Genomic DNA, 15,200 nt, shown 5'->3' with positions numbered 1-15,200 from the left:
AAGCTGAAGAATGAGGGGCCTTCTCTTAAAACTCATACACTGTTGCATCTACACTAGCTATTTAAATATTTTAGATCATAGTCAAAAACTTATTGATTTTGCCATGTGGGTCTACCACCAAAAGCTGCTGGTCATTTGCTTGCATTTGCACCTCCAGCTGCTAGCTTCTAGTGGCAAACGTAAGTGATTCATTATTTTCATTTATCAGCTCCCTGACTTAAAGGAGTTCTTGAAGAACTGTATCTAATAAAACTTCATCCAGTTTTGGCTGTGATACCTTGCACATCTTGTTTTGAGCACTTCACCCCTTGCACTGCACATGCTGTAAAATCTAACTTGGTAAATTTAAGTAACTCTGATAACTTAAGATTCATATGGATCTGACAATTAGAACAGATTGAGATGGAGGTATCGTACAGCTAAAGCTCTAAGCTGCCACCTTGCTTGATGTATATAAACACCATTTATTAATTTCCATTCCTTAAATCCTGCAAATACAGTTCAGGCGTATGAATTACAACCTCTACCAACAGACGGGAGGCCGAAAACAAGTACCATCCAAAGTTTCCAGCCCTGGTATAACAGGAAGTGGAGCTGAACTAGAGAGTTAGGATTCTCTTATCAAAGTGAGAGACTGTTTTATTTATAACCATAAACAGAGATAAGCACAAATATGAGCCCCCCCCCCCCACCCAAGAAGCCTCAATAATATGACTTCCTCTTTTTTTTTCTTCTTTTTTTTTTACTATGACAGACAGGTAACAGCCCCCGATAACAGCCCCTTCATGGACCATCTTTAGCTCACTCACTGCACCTGGTAACCAAAGAAGGAACCTTTGCACTGCCCAGAGAAAGCCTCATGAGATCTCAACCTGCTTACTCCCTGGCCTTGCTGGGTTCCCTTGGGGCAGGCAGTCAACAACCTACAGGAACTATAAAACATAATTCTGCATACAGTACTAAGTTGCTGACCATCCGTTCACCAAACCTGGGCTCCCTGGTGGGCCCTGGACTGGTCCAACAGGATTCAAGAAAATAAAATTAGCAGTTAAATCCAAAATGTAATCTTATCATCCTGTCAGACCAGTCCAGATGTGCAGGATGTATCAAAGCCCCCCTCGTTTAGGCAGGGGGAAGCTCAGGTTGCTTTCAGGACTCCCACTTCGGAGAAGGAATCTGATCTGGCTTGTAAATCAGGGAAGACCATGCTGTCATTTTAAAACGCCCTCCTGCAGCACAGCCCTACATTCTGCCTAGGAAATTGCCTGGTAGAATGCGCTTGAATACCCTCTGGGACCTTCAAAGCTTTAAGGATATAAGCTGAAGAAACAGCCTCTCAGACCCACCTGGAAATTGAGACCTTGGAGGTATCTTTCCCTCTGTGCAGCCCTGCAAAAAGCACAAAAGCATATTCAACTTCTAGAATGGTGTTCCCTCTCTTCTTTTCCTTTGGCTGATATGCAAAAGGCTGGCAAAAATACTTCCTGATTCAAGTGAAATGGGGCCACCATTTTGGACAAGAAGGATGCAACTGGACAAATGGTTACCTCCTCATTCAAAAACACAAGATTCAGATCCTACAGGAGAGGGCTTAAAGCTCCAATATTAAAAATATCTTCAATGGCAAATCCTTCACAGAAGCTCCCTTCAAATCCTGAAATGGAGCAAAGGACAGGGCATGTAGCATCAAATTCAGATCCCATGTCAGCACTACCCTGTAAAACAGGGACAGACATGATTCACCCCGATAAAGAACTGTACCACACTGAGGTGTTCTGCATTTGACATGCTTTGAACTTGTCCTTTGTAGTAAGAAATAGAAGCCAACTGACCCTTCAACAAACTCGATGCAAAACCCTTTTCAAGACCTCTGCAACACTGCTAGGGATTTCTAGAACAGACTACTTCCAGCACAAGACAGAGCCACCAGACATGAATACACATCAAAGTGGACAGCTTGTGGGTCTTTAACATAATTGTGATACTGTAGGAGGAAAACCTCTTTCGCCCAAGCACCACCTCTCAAAGGCCATGCCATAAGCAAAAATGGCACCAGATTGTCAATTAAGAGCAGAACCTGATGCAGAAGTCTCTTGGAGAATCTCAGGAGGTCAGCATACCAGAATCATTAGCGAGGGATGGTCCTCTATCTGCTAAATCACTCGTCTTTTTGGCTGCAATGGTAGAAATATATAGAGGCTCCTATAACATAGCCATCACTGGATCAACATGTCTTGAACCTGGTTCCCATTTTCTGCTGTAGAATATGCAAACCTTACAATTCTTGGCTGATGTCATTAGATCCATGTAAAATACACCTCACCTATCAGTGATGCTATGAAATACCTCACAAAGCAGTTCCCATTTCCCCAGATCCAGGAGATTCTGGCTGAGGGAATTTAACCAACTTTTGTTAATGCCTGCTATATGGGTTGCCAAGAGCACCTGAAGGTTAGTTTCAAGGACACCTGATGACTCCAGGTGTCCCCTTGCTCGTTATTGTAGGCCACTACCATGGTATCTTCACAATGGACTTACTATCAATCTCTGAATCCAGAGGAGAAATGACAACAGAGCTAACATAATAGCTCTGGTCTCCAGTGTGGTTAGCAAGAATCTGGCAGTTCAGACAATGAGCTCCCCAGCTTCACAGACCTGATTCCGTTGTCACCATGACCCAGTCTGAGGCTTTCAAGTCCATGCCCTTGAAGACACATCTCCTCTCCATTCACCATCTCAAGCCAACCCTGACTGCTAATGGAACTGAGAGGTGCACTCTAATTCTTGCTTCAGCAACAAATTGCTCTTTGCATTACAGATCACCCAGCCTGGCGACTCCATAACCTGTATGACACTTACTATTGCATGCTCCTCCCCTGTGGCTAACTTGGCTCCCAATAACCAGTTGATCAGTTAGGGATGGACCATCACACCTTCCTTCCACAGAAACAGTGCCACCATAACCACTATCTCAGAGAATGTTCTGGAAGCCATGGCTTGTCCAAAGGTCAGCACTGGAAATTGAAAATGCCTTCTAAGGATCTCAAGAAAGTGAAGGAATTTCTGAGGGTCCTCCAGCAATTTCTCATGCGATTTAACAACTATGAATAGTTCTATTCTATGTGAGGGAGTAAGTGGTATAGTGGCAGATTTCCCTAGGAACACTCCTCACTGATGTTGCAGTTAAGCCACCTTACAGCAGATGGCACTAGCCAATGAGCTAGAGACTTGAGTTAGAGGAGCAGGGCTCAGGCAGGGAAGTGGATAAGTGCCCTGAGAAAGAGTAGAGAGGCCCCGAGGCAAGAAGTCTCTAGGAGCAAGACCCCAAAATACAGAGGTCTCCTGGAAGATGACTGAAAGAATCCTCCCAAGGTGTTGGCTGGGCTATAGTACCTGGGGGAGGCTCACGGAAAGAGTGGCCTCAAGCTTATATCTGCAGTGTCAATGTGGTAAAGACTATCAAGGTAGGAAGTTTCTCCAATAACCTTTAAGACTGTTGTGTGTCCTGTAACAATCTAACGACAAGCAAGTAATCTTCCTCTGGCACCAAGAGCTTGACTTCTTCTGTGGATTCCCCAAGCAGGAGGTCCTCCACATTTCCTCTCTCTCAGAGATTCTGGGGATGTTAGATCTAGACCAACCAGAAAAGCTATAAGGGGGCCAAGGAGTGGCCCAGAACCTTTTTTTCTGCCAGCTTTTCTTGGGAGGGCCAACCTCTACATATTCAGGAAGGCCTGATGCATCAGTCACACAAACTCAGGTGAAAGGGCATGTCCCTCTTTACCCCAGGTAGCCATCTAGGCTCCTCCTGCACCTCCAGTCCAGCAAGAGGTGCTCTTACCTCCCCAAATCACCTTCAACCCCCAGGACCATCCCTGCCACGCACAAGTATTTATAATGGTTGTGGAGGCTGTTCCCACTCTGGTAGCACTTGCAGTCACATTCTCCTTCCTCCAAAGCACACTAGAACTGCTGATGGGGAAACCTGATATTACACGATCCGATGTCCCTGTGGGTGCAGAAGCCACGCAAGAAACCTCACTGTATTGCAAACAAAACAATTTGACTGTACTGCTGGAGCAATAGCTCCCACAACCTCTGAACCTTCTACCACACTTTGCCATCAGGCTGTGCTGCAAGCCGAGTTCCTCCACCACCACCCCACTCCCTGTCCTCAGTACAGCGAGCTTAGGATATCACATTTCTTTCTTCAATACTCACTGCTCTGGTGTGTGCTGGAAGGTTGTACTGATATTTTCACCCCACAGCAAGGATACAGAGAAGGGCAGTGAGAGACTCAAGCCAATGATTTTTCAGAGTGTAGACTATGATTTCTGATGTAAATCTGCTGTCTGTTTAATTCATGGAAGCTTCTGTACATACTGACTACAACCTCTTGTCTACTGTGAGTTTTCTTTCTCTTGGCTTCTCTCTGGAGGGAGAAGAGGATTAGGGGTTGTTGCTCGACTAGAAGGGATCCACAAGCAATCAGTACGAGTAACTCAGAACCAGCTACCTGGTAGCCCACAGGGGTGAAGGAGCACAACTCCTAAAACCCCTCACTTCCTCCAAAACTCTGCAGAGGACATCTCAGAAGTTGTTACCCTGGGCCTGCCACTGATTCTACTGCACCAGTCTATGCTGTCCTACCATATACTGGAAACAGAGAATAAAGGCCATCTGGCCCAGCTGCACCACCAATTGTACCAGGGCTGGAAGCTTCAGATAACACTGGTTCTCTGCCTCTATTTATTGCCAGAGGTACATAACCCTCATGCCTGGACTGGTCTAATAGGATGAGAAGGAAATAAGAGTTATTGGTAAAAGAAGCAACTGAGCTCTGAAACAGTAAAGAAAAACACATGTTGGAGCATGGAACAAGCAGGAAAATAACTTGCTTAACATCAGTGGAAAAAAATAAACTAAGGCCACACTGAACTATGAGAACTACATGAGACGGTCTATAAATGTCCAGGCTTTTCCCGAGTTTTTCAGAAGATGAACTCAATCTGTACCAATGTAAATGTGAACATTTTCCATTTTAGTGTCTTCATTTTTGCAATCTTAAAATATTAGCAAACATTCCTCATCATATCTTCAGATTCAACTAATAAAATATCATAGTTTCTAGCCAACTCTATTATCGAAAAGTGCAAACAGTTTACACATTCTCAACATCCTAACACAACTATGGTAATGAGAAAAAAATTATTGTATCATTAACTTTTCCACTTATAACAGAGACAATGAGGCACCTGTCCATCTGAAGTTATTCTTTCATGCTTCTGAAAGTAGTTTTCACTTTTACTGTTAAAAATCACCACAATTCTTACCTTTCTTTCTTGCTGCCAAGCTTGCGGGCTGAGTATTGGTCCCCGTAGTCTACCAGATGAAGCAGGCGTGAAAAGATATTCACTTTATTCCCAATAAACAAGTCTTCAAACTTTAAGTCATCATATTTAGTTCGTTTTAAAAAGCTGCGATGATTTTTTACATCATACTGTTGAAAGAATTTAATGTTAACATGTCTCTCAGTGTGATCTTTAAAATCAGCTGTTCTTTTCATTCTTATACTTTCCCCTACACTCCCCAACCAATGAACCTCAGTTTTTCTCTGGAAGGATCACTCCCCAGTAGCAAGAGCAAAGATTAGCCAGAAGAACAGCAAAACCCCATATGAAGCGAAGATACTTACCTGTAGCAGGTATTCTCCGAGGACAGCAGGCTGATTATTCTCACAACTGTGTTGACGATCCGCGTCGGCCTGGGAATCGGCATAATAGAGCACAAAATAAAAGTTTGCCAGATCCTTCGCAGTGTGCATGCGCGGACTGATTTCCCGCCCGTCATATGACCGTGCTCCTCAGTTAAGTGTTAAAGCAAAAAGAAATAAACAACTCCAAGGGGTGGTGGGCAGGATTGTGAGAATAATTAGGCTGCTGTCCCCTGAGAATACCTGCTACAGGTAAGTATCTTTGCTTTCTCTGAGGACAAGCAGGCTGAATTACACTCACAACTGGGGTATCCCTAGCATCCAGGCTCATGCAAAACAATAAACAGTGGTCAACTGGGCTTCGCAACGGCGAGGACAAAACACAGATTAACCAGAAAAGCTATATACAACTAGCTGAGTGTGCAGCCTGGAACAGAATAAAATGGGCCTAGGAGAGTGGAGTTGGATTCTAAACCCCAGATTCTACAGCATCGACTGCCCAAACAGACTGTCACGTCGGGTATCCTGCTCAAGGCAGTAGTGTGATATGAATGTGTGGACTGAAGACCATGTTGCAGCCATGCAAATCTCTTCAATGGAGGCTGACTTTAAGTGAGCCACTGACGCAGCCATGGCCCTCCAGAGTCAGCCCAGCTTGGGCATAAGGATATGCAATCTGCTAGCCAATTGGAGATTGTGCATTTTCCGATGGAGACTCCCCTCCTGTTGGGATCAAAAGCCACAAACAACTGGGCGGACTGTCTGAAGGGCTTCGTCCACTCCACGTAAAATGCCAATGCTCTCTTGCAGTCCAAGGTGTGCAAGCTGCTTTCACCAGGGTGGGCATGAAGACAGGGAAAGAAAGTTGGTAAGACAACTTATTGGTTCAAATGGAACTCCAACACCACCTTCGGCAGGAACTTAGGCTGCATGCGGAGGACTATTCTGTTGTGATGAAACTTAGTATAAGGTGCAATGCTAGGGCCTGAAGCTCACTTACCCTATGAGCTGAAGTAACAGCCACCAAGAAAATGACCTTCCAGGTCAAGTACTTCAGATGGCAAGAATTCAGTGGCTCAAAAGGAGCTTTCATCAGCTGGGTGAGAATGACGTTGAGATCCCATGACACTGGAGAAGGTTTGACAGGGTACTTTGACAAAAACAAACCTCTCATGAAGTGAACAACTAAAGGCTGTCCAGAGGCAGGCTTACCCTCTACACGCAGATAAGCACTAATTGCACTGAGGTGAACCCTTACGGAGTTGGTCTTAAGACCAGACTCTGACAAGCGTAGAAGGTATTCAAGCAGGGTCTGTGTAGGACAAGAGAGACGATCTAGGGCCCTGCTGTCACACTGGATGGCAAACCTCCTCCATTTAAAAGAGTAACACCTCTGAGTGGAATCTTTCCTGGAAGCAAGCAAGACCCGGGAGCCACCCTCCAAAAGACCCAAGGAAGTGAATTCTATGCTCTCAACATCCAGGCAGTGAGAACCAGAGACTGGAGGTTGGGATGTAGAAGCGATTGCTCATTCTGAGTAATGAGAGTTGGAAAACACTACAATCTCCACGGTTTCTCGGAGAACAACTCCAGAAGAAGAAGAAACCAAATCTGACGCAGCCAGTAGGGTGCAATCAGGATCATGGTTCCACGGTCTTCCTTGAGTTTCAGCAAAGTCTTCCCTACTAGAGGTATGGGAGGATACACATATAGAAGGCCTGTTCCCCAATGTAGGAGAAAGGCATCTGACGCTAGTCTGCTGTGGGCCTGAAGCCTGAAACAGAACTGTGATTAATTTAAGTGGAAAAAGATCCACCGAGGGGATGCCCCACGCTTGGAAGATCTTGCGGGCTATGCCCATATTCTGTGACCACTCATGAGGTTGAATTACCCTGCTCAGCAGGTCAACCAAACTGTTGTTTACATAGTAACATAGTAACATAGTAGATGACGGCAGAAAAAGACCTGCATGGTCCATCCAGTCTGCCCATGACAAACTCATATGTGTATACCTTACCTTGAATTTGTACCTGTCCTTTTCAGGGCACAGACCATATAAGTCTGCCCAGCAGTATTTCCCGCCTCCCAACCACCAGTCCCGCCTCCCATCACCGGCTCTGGTACAGACCGTATAAGTCTGCCCTCCCCTATCCTCGCCTCCCAACCACCACCCCCTCTTCCCCCCAACTGCTCCGCCACCCAATTTTAGCTAAGCTTCTGAGGATCCATTCCTTCTGCACAGGATTCCTCTATGCATATCCCACGCATGTTTGAACTCCGTTACCGTTTTCATCTCCACCACCTCCCGCGGGAGGGCATTCCAAGCGTCCACCACCCTCTCCGTGAAAAAATACTTCCTGACATCTTTCCTGAGTCTGCCCCCCTTCAATCTCATTTCATGTCCTCTCGTTCTACCGCCTTCCCATCTCCGGAAAAGATTCGTTTGTGGATTAATACCTTTCAAATATTTGAACGTCTGTATCATATCACCCCTGTTCCTCCTTTCCTCCAGGGTGTACATGTTCAGGTCAGCAAGCCTCTCTTCATACGTCTTGGAACGTAAATCCCATACCATCCTCGTAGCTTTTCTTTGCACCACTTCCATTTTTTTAACATCCTTCGCAAGATACGGCCTCCAAAACTGAACACAATACTCCAGGTGGGGCCTCACCAACGTCTTAAACAGGGGCATTAAAACCTCCTTTCTTCTGCTGGTCACACCTCTCTCTATACAGCCTAGCAATCTTCTAGCTACTGCCACCGCCTTGTCGCACTGTTTCGTCGCCTTCAGGTCCTCAGATACTATCACCCCAAGATCCCTCTCCCCGTCCGTGCCTATCAGACTCTCCCCGCCTAACACATACGTCTCCCTTGGATTTCTACTCCCTAAGTGCATCACTTTGCATTTCTTCGCATTGAATTTTAATTGCCAAACGTTAGACCATTCTTCTAGCTTCTTCAGATCTTTTTTCATGTTTTCCACACCCTCCGGGGTGTCCACTCTGTTGGAAATCTTGGTGTCATCCGCAAAAAGGCAAACTTTACCTTGTAACCCTTCGGCAATGTCACTCACAAATATATTGAACAGAATCGGCCCCAGCACCGATCCCTGAGGCACTCCACTACTCACCTTTCCCTCCTCCGAGCGAACTCCATTCACCACCACCCTCTGGCGTCTGTCCGTCAACCAGTTCCTAATCCAGTTCACCACTTCGGGTCCTATTTTCAGGCCGTCTAGTTTATTGCCTGCCAGATAAGTGGCTTGGAGAAACATGTCATGGCGGTGTGCCTAAAGCTACATCTCAAGCATCTCAGCCCTGGGCTCATCCTCCACTTCTGCAGGGAATGGAATGGCCTCAGTCATTTCCCATACAAACGATGAAAAGGAGAGGCTTTCAGGAGGAGACAGTATCCTTTCAGGCGGAGGGGAAGGTTCAGAGGAAATCCGAAAAATCAGAGGAAAAGTACCTGGGATTTTCCTCTGACTTCCATAAGCGCTCCTCCTCAGTTTCAGAAAGCACTTCCCTCAGGGACCTCCGAGACTGAGCCTGCCTCGACGCTGAGGACCAACGTCCTCAATGATGATGTAGAGGGGCCGAAAGTCACATGGACTGTGGTGAAGCTTCCTCCACCAACGTCGATGGGGAGTCGACCTGGGTGACAGCCGATACCAGAGCCGTAAGTCTCACCGAGGTCAGGGACCTCACTACAGGTAAAGGGCGAGACACAGCTGCAGAAGGTGGCAGCTTCCTCCACCGACGTCGATGGGGAGTTGACCTGGGTGGCAGCCGACACCGGAGCTGCAAGCGGCACCGAGGTCAGGGACCTCACCACAGGTGAAGGGCCAGACAGAGCTGCAGAAGGTGGCACGGCAGGCACAAGCACCCTCGACGCTGAAGTAGACTGGCGCAGCAGTCTTTCCAGAAGCTGTGGAAGTAAGGCCCAGATGCGCTCATCAAGAGCCGCCATCAGAGAAGGCTGGGGGGCCGGTGGAGCAGTCGGTGGCAGAATCAGTTGAGGCTCAGGAGCAGGAAACGGACTGCTAAGAGGCCGACGCATCGGCACCTCCTGTATGGAGGGGAGTGGTCATCCCGGCACCGAAGCTTCTTGGGTACAGAATCCTTCAACGCCCCGTAGCTCCCAGCACCGTGTGACGAGGGGGAACAGTGATGGTGCTTCTTCGCCTTCACTCGATGCCCGTCACTGAGGCTCCTCAGTGCCGACGAGGATGTCGTTGAATCCTCACATTGCCTTGGGGGCGGGTCTGACGATGGACAGTCCCGGGGGGACCTCACTGCAGGAGGCCTCGAGATAGGTGGAGACCCACTCAATGTCTTACTGCTCCCAGCATATCTTGGCCTCTCAGCAGCCATGCATACCTCTGCTCCTGATGTCGATGCATCCCTCGATGTCGACGCCACCGACCTTGGTACTGATGCCGAAGGACTGGACCGAGCCCCAAAAAGTTTCTTGCATTGGGCTTCTCAAGGAAGTTCAGTCCTTTTCTTCATACGAAGACACAGGGCACAACGAGCTAGTCTATGGTCGGGCTCAAGGCACTGAATACAGCAAGAATGGGTATCTGTACCTGAGATGGTCCAGTTGCACCGAGTACAACGTTTGAAGGCGCTGGGAGTCTTCGATGACATGGAAGGGAAGATTAAAATGAGTGTATTGTTTTTAATGTCATCTATTTATATACAAGATTTTCCTGACTTCATTAGGATGAATAATTGTTGTTGACTCTTTTTGCATTTTTTGAAATGTTTTAGGAGTATTCACATCTGTTTTTGATGCAGTATCCATGGTCTTTACCAAGCGTGTGTAACGTTTTTGCACTTAGCCAACACGTTTCCTGCCTGGTCTGTACTGTTTGTAACAATTTTTGAACTGAGCAAACATGTTTTCTGTCTGCTTTTGAATGTTATATCCATGCAAATTTACATGTGTTTCCATAATTTGTATATCTTTAATAATTTTTGATTATGTTTTTTATTTAATGTAAGAGATGTCTCTGATGTTCCATTTTTTAACTTAGGTAAAAGTCTTATTGTTTACTTTTATCTTATTTATTTTTTATTGTAATTTTAATGAATTTTACAAGAAACACTTGTACAGAAAAGGAGTATTACCATACAAGAAAATATTTTATAAAGAAAATCTATTAAATGATAATTACTGCTAAAGTCCACAATTATAGGCAAGGCACTATTCAAAAATTGGTTAATATAGGAAAAAATGAATAGAACATATGCCCACTTATCCTATCACGGAGTAGATACTAATGGAGGAAGCACCAGAGAGTTTACGGGCTGGTTCTTGTCTGGAGTCCAGGAATTTTGCTAACTGATCACTCTCAAAGAAAACATATTTAATAGATTGAAATTTAACAACACATTTACAAGGAAAATTAAGCCAGAAAATTCCCCCCGTGACAATACACGATCAAGAAATTTCAAAAAAGACTGACGTCTTTTCTGAGTTTGTCTAGCAATATCAGGAAATACTTTGACTTTGCAATTCAGAAAGACTTCATGTCTATGTTTAAAGAAAGTTTTCAAGATCCAGTCCCGATCCGGCTGTAGAACAAAGTCTATAATTAATGTAGCAGGTTGTACTCCACATAGCTCATCTTCAATTGTTTGTGATAAATTCAAATTTAGCTCCTCAAATGGGGTTTCCATAGATGGTATTATGCGCTCACTTGGTTTCTTAACATAGGGAGCCAAATAATAAATCCTTGCTACAGGTGGAAACAATTGTTCAGTAATTTTTAATACTTCAGAAAGATATCTTTTAAATGTTATTAAAGGAGCCACTGCTGGAACTTTAGGAAAATTTATAAATCTCAATGTTTTCATCCTTTGTAGATTTTCTAAAGTTTCTATTTTCCTATGTAAATATACATTTTCTTTTATTAAAGTTATTTGACTCTCTTTAATTTGATTTGTTTCAAGTATATTGTTTGTTCAAAAGTTTTAGTTTGTTCCAACTGTTTTTCCAAGTCTGGTATTTTAGCTTGATTTGATTGAGTAACTTTAACTATTGGAGATCATTTCTGGGTTAAAGAATCTTCTAAACATTCCAAAGCATCCCAAATTTTTTCTAGGGTTATTTTCTCCGGTTTTTTAGGAAATAATTTCAATGTTACCTCTTCCTGAGCTCCTTTCTTAGAGCCAGTCTTGCGCTCCTGTGATTCAACTCCTGCTCCTTCGGTATTCTCAGCAGTAACCACCAGCACTGCTGCACGCGGCGTTCTGCTAGCAGAGTCTGCCCCTGCTCCCAGATCAGACATCTCCTCATCGGGTCTAGTCAATCCAGGGCTCTGGTCTGCCAGCATTGCCGGCATCGAAGGAGGACTCCGTTCCTCTGGGCTCAGAGAGGTTTCTCCCTCAGGCAGGTAGGTCGGTTCTCCTCTCATCGATCCCTCCTGCAAGCAAGGGTTGTTGCCCAGTCAATTCTACTCTGGGAACAGTGAAACGGTCCATCGGTACCAATTCCTGTCTTGCAGAGGGAGCAGGGTAAGCCCTCTGTTTGCCCCTTCTCTTGGGCATGAAAATGTATTTTTTTAAGGAAAAAAAAAACAGCAAGAGGGAGTTGAGTGAGGAGCTGTTTCACACACGTCCTATTCAGACGCCATCTTGCCCCATATACTTTTATCTTATTTAAACGTTCTATTGTTTGCTTTTGAATACTATACCCATGGACATTTTAATGTGTTTGTAACAACAATTCTTTGGCTGAGACAAGAGTTCTATTCAGCTTTTGAATGTTGTACCCATGCTCATTTACATGCGTTTGCAATAATTTTAATATTTTTATGGTCTTAAGCTATACATAGATATATCAGTTTGTGTCCTTTGTTAATTTATATTGTTATTATTACTCATGTTATATTATGTTACCTATTGTATTATTTATGCTGAGTTATGATAATTCATTATGTACTGTTTTAGGGACTCCTGAGGCAGGCCAGAGTGGCCGAAACACGATTTGTGTCGAGTCCATTTTTTTGATTAATAAACTCTTGCTGTGAACTTTTCTTGAGTCCAGTAGAAGTTTGATTGGCATCATCTATCTTGTTGCCTTTGCTGTGCCCTTCTCATGGAAGGGAAGACCACACCAGCAAAATCAAATGGCTCAATTGTGCCTATAAAAAGAGAGTCAAAAAAGGAGAGAACCGGCCGCTACGAAAAATAAAGGAAACTTCAAAATAGGAAAACTCTTTAACAAAGTGAAAACAATCTAAAACAATAAACCCAAAGGTCAAAAGCGAAGGCTCTTTCCCGGGCACGAAGAAGAACCTCAGACAGAAGCTGCTGCTGCTCCTCACGTGGAAGGAAGAAAACTGGGTCACATGATGGGCAGGAAATCAGTCTGCGTATACGCACTGCACGCGCACCAGAAGGCTCTGGCAAACTTTTATTTTTTGATCTATTATGCTGATTCCCAGGCCGACGCGGATCGTCGGCCCAGTTGTGAATATAATCCAGCCTGCTTGTCCTCGGAGAATAACCGGTCTTCCCATGTGGGCCAAACTCTTCTATACTCACAATCTACTTTAGATCCCTCCTTAATCAGAACACCCAAATTCATGCTACCAATCATTATCAACTTCAGTAAAGTTGTGTATCTGTAATAGGCGATCTCTTTAGACTGCAAGATAAATCAACAAAATAACCAGGCAGTTGAAATAAGAACAGAAGCCAGGCAGAACTAAATTTTCAGAAGACTGTGTTCATGAGAAGCTAGCTAAACTAAAAATAGACAAAGCTATGCTTCACATGAAAACTATATTTCAATGTATTTTGCAGCTGCATCCTCCACCCCCCAAGGACACTCGAGTATGTCCCAGTGCTGAAACAGCAGTCTCCCCATCACAAACAGAGCAGTAGGAGCCAGACCTACTAATGACATGCTGGCTTTCATGTGACCCCTAGGGTGTGCTGCTGGGCATAAGCACACCCTCCAGCCATGCCAAAGAATGCAACATGGCTCTTCATAATCAACGACTGATGACAGTCAAGTTTTATGATATCCCTTGTCTAGGCCTGTCCCTTACCACATCAGGTCTTTGGGGCTCAGTATTAAATTGGTTCCGGTCCTATCTTCCTAATAGAATGTTTGAAGTTTTTATGATGATATTTTTTGGCTCTTTCTTTTTGCTTGTGGGGTGCCCCAAAGATCTGTTGCTTACATCAGGTATATTATTCCATGATCCCCTCTAGTTTGTTGTCTCTTTTGATCCTTTACCCTCAGATATCACACAAATTTCTGCATGTAAAATTGTGTGCTATCCTGAGATGCATGCACAACTAAATTGACCAATGAGTCAATTAGCACCACTGTCAATTCAGCAGGAACCAAACTTGTCATCCTTTAAGGGTCAGTTGAAGGCATTTTTGTTTACAGCTGCCTTCGGTCCTTGATGTTTGCCTCCTGTGAGCTTCTGCTGCCTTGGGGGGGGGGGGCACCTGGGAGGCTTTGGAGTCTGTTGTATGGTATGCAGTGTGTGGTGCATTATAATTTTTATGATTCTTACTTTTACCTACTATTCTTTTCTGTTGATAATGACATTCTTTTCTTACTTTGTTTTTATTTATTATTGTAAACCACCTAGTATTTACTGTGCAGTATATCAAGTTTTAATAAACCTAAACCTGGGTGCCAACAATAAATTATATGTGTTAACTGGCAACATTTTGGATTTAAGCGTGCATCTTGCTAGGTGCTATTCTATAAAGATCTGCACACAAATCTTATAGTATGCAAGAAAGAGTACTTCGGTGGCGTCATGCCTCCAGACTTGCTGGACATCCTGGTATCCTGGGGACTAAATGATTCATTTTGCACAGGTATTGGTGGCCTACACTTGACCATGATGTGCAAGAATTTGTTGCCGCTTGTCCACAGTGTGCTCAGCATAAGGCTGATCGGCAAAGACCCCAGGGTCTCCTCATGCCATTACCAGTGCCTGAGAGACCATGGACCCATATAGCCATGGACTTCACTACTGACCTGACTACATCTGAAGGACATACAGCCATTTCGGTCATGGTAGACCGGTTTTCTAAAATGGCCCACTTTGTACCCTTGTCTAGCCTTCCGTCAGCTGTGAAGCTTGCTCAGTACTTCATCATGTTTATTTTTCGTCTCCACGGCCTACCAGAATTAATTAAGTCTGACCGTGGAGTACAATTTGTATCTAAGTTTTGGCGAGCCATGAATCGGGCCCTTGGGGTAAAACTAAATTTCTCCTCAGGATACCACCCCCAGTCCAACGGTCAAACAGAACGCATCAATCAAAGCTTGAAGCAATTCCTCAGAATGTATGTTACCGACCATCATGATGACTGGAGTCAGTTGCTTCCTTGGGCAGAGTTTGCCCATAACTATAGAGAGAGCTCGGTGACAGGGGCTTCTCCGTTTTTCATAGTGTATGGAAGACATCCTCGTGTACTGTTTCCATTGAGGACTAGCTCCGATG

General features: G+C 44.6%; 1 protein-coding gene across 2 annotated transcripts in view; it reads right to left on the bottom strand.

Moving 5' to 3' along the window:
• The window catches only part of NME7 (NME/NM23 family member 7), a 525,560-nt gene that overhangs the window by 409,825 nt on the left and 100,535 nt on the right, over positions 1-15,200 (bottom strand). For both annotated transcript variants that reach the window (XM_030203850.1, XM_030203849.1), the window contains exon 3: positions 5,334-5,500. In XM_030203850.1, coding sequence (XP_030059710.1) covers positions 5,334-5,500 — 167 coding nt within the window. The remainder of the gene's footprint in view (positions 1-5,333; positions 5,501-15,200) is intronic.

The sequence above is a fragment of the Microcaecilia unicolor genome, chromosome 5 (assembly GCF_901765095.1).
Source record: "Microcaecilia unicolor chromosome 5, aMicUni1.1, whole genome shotgun sequence".
NCBI classification, from domain to species: Eukaryota; Metazoa; Chordata; class Amphibia; order Gymnophiona; family Siphonopidae; genus Microcaecilia; species Microcaecilia unicolor.
Note: the sequence above shows the minus strand (reverse complement) of the source record. Positions and strands in the feature narration are given on the sequence as shown.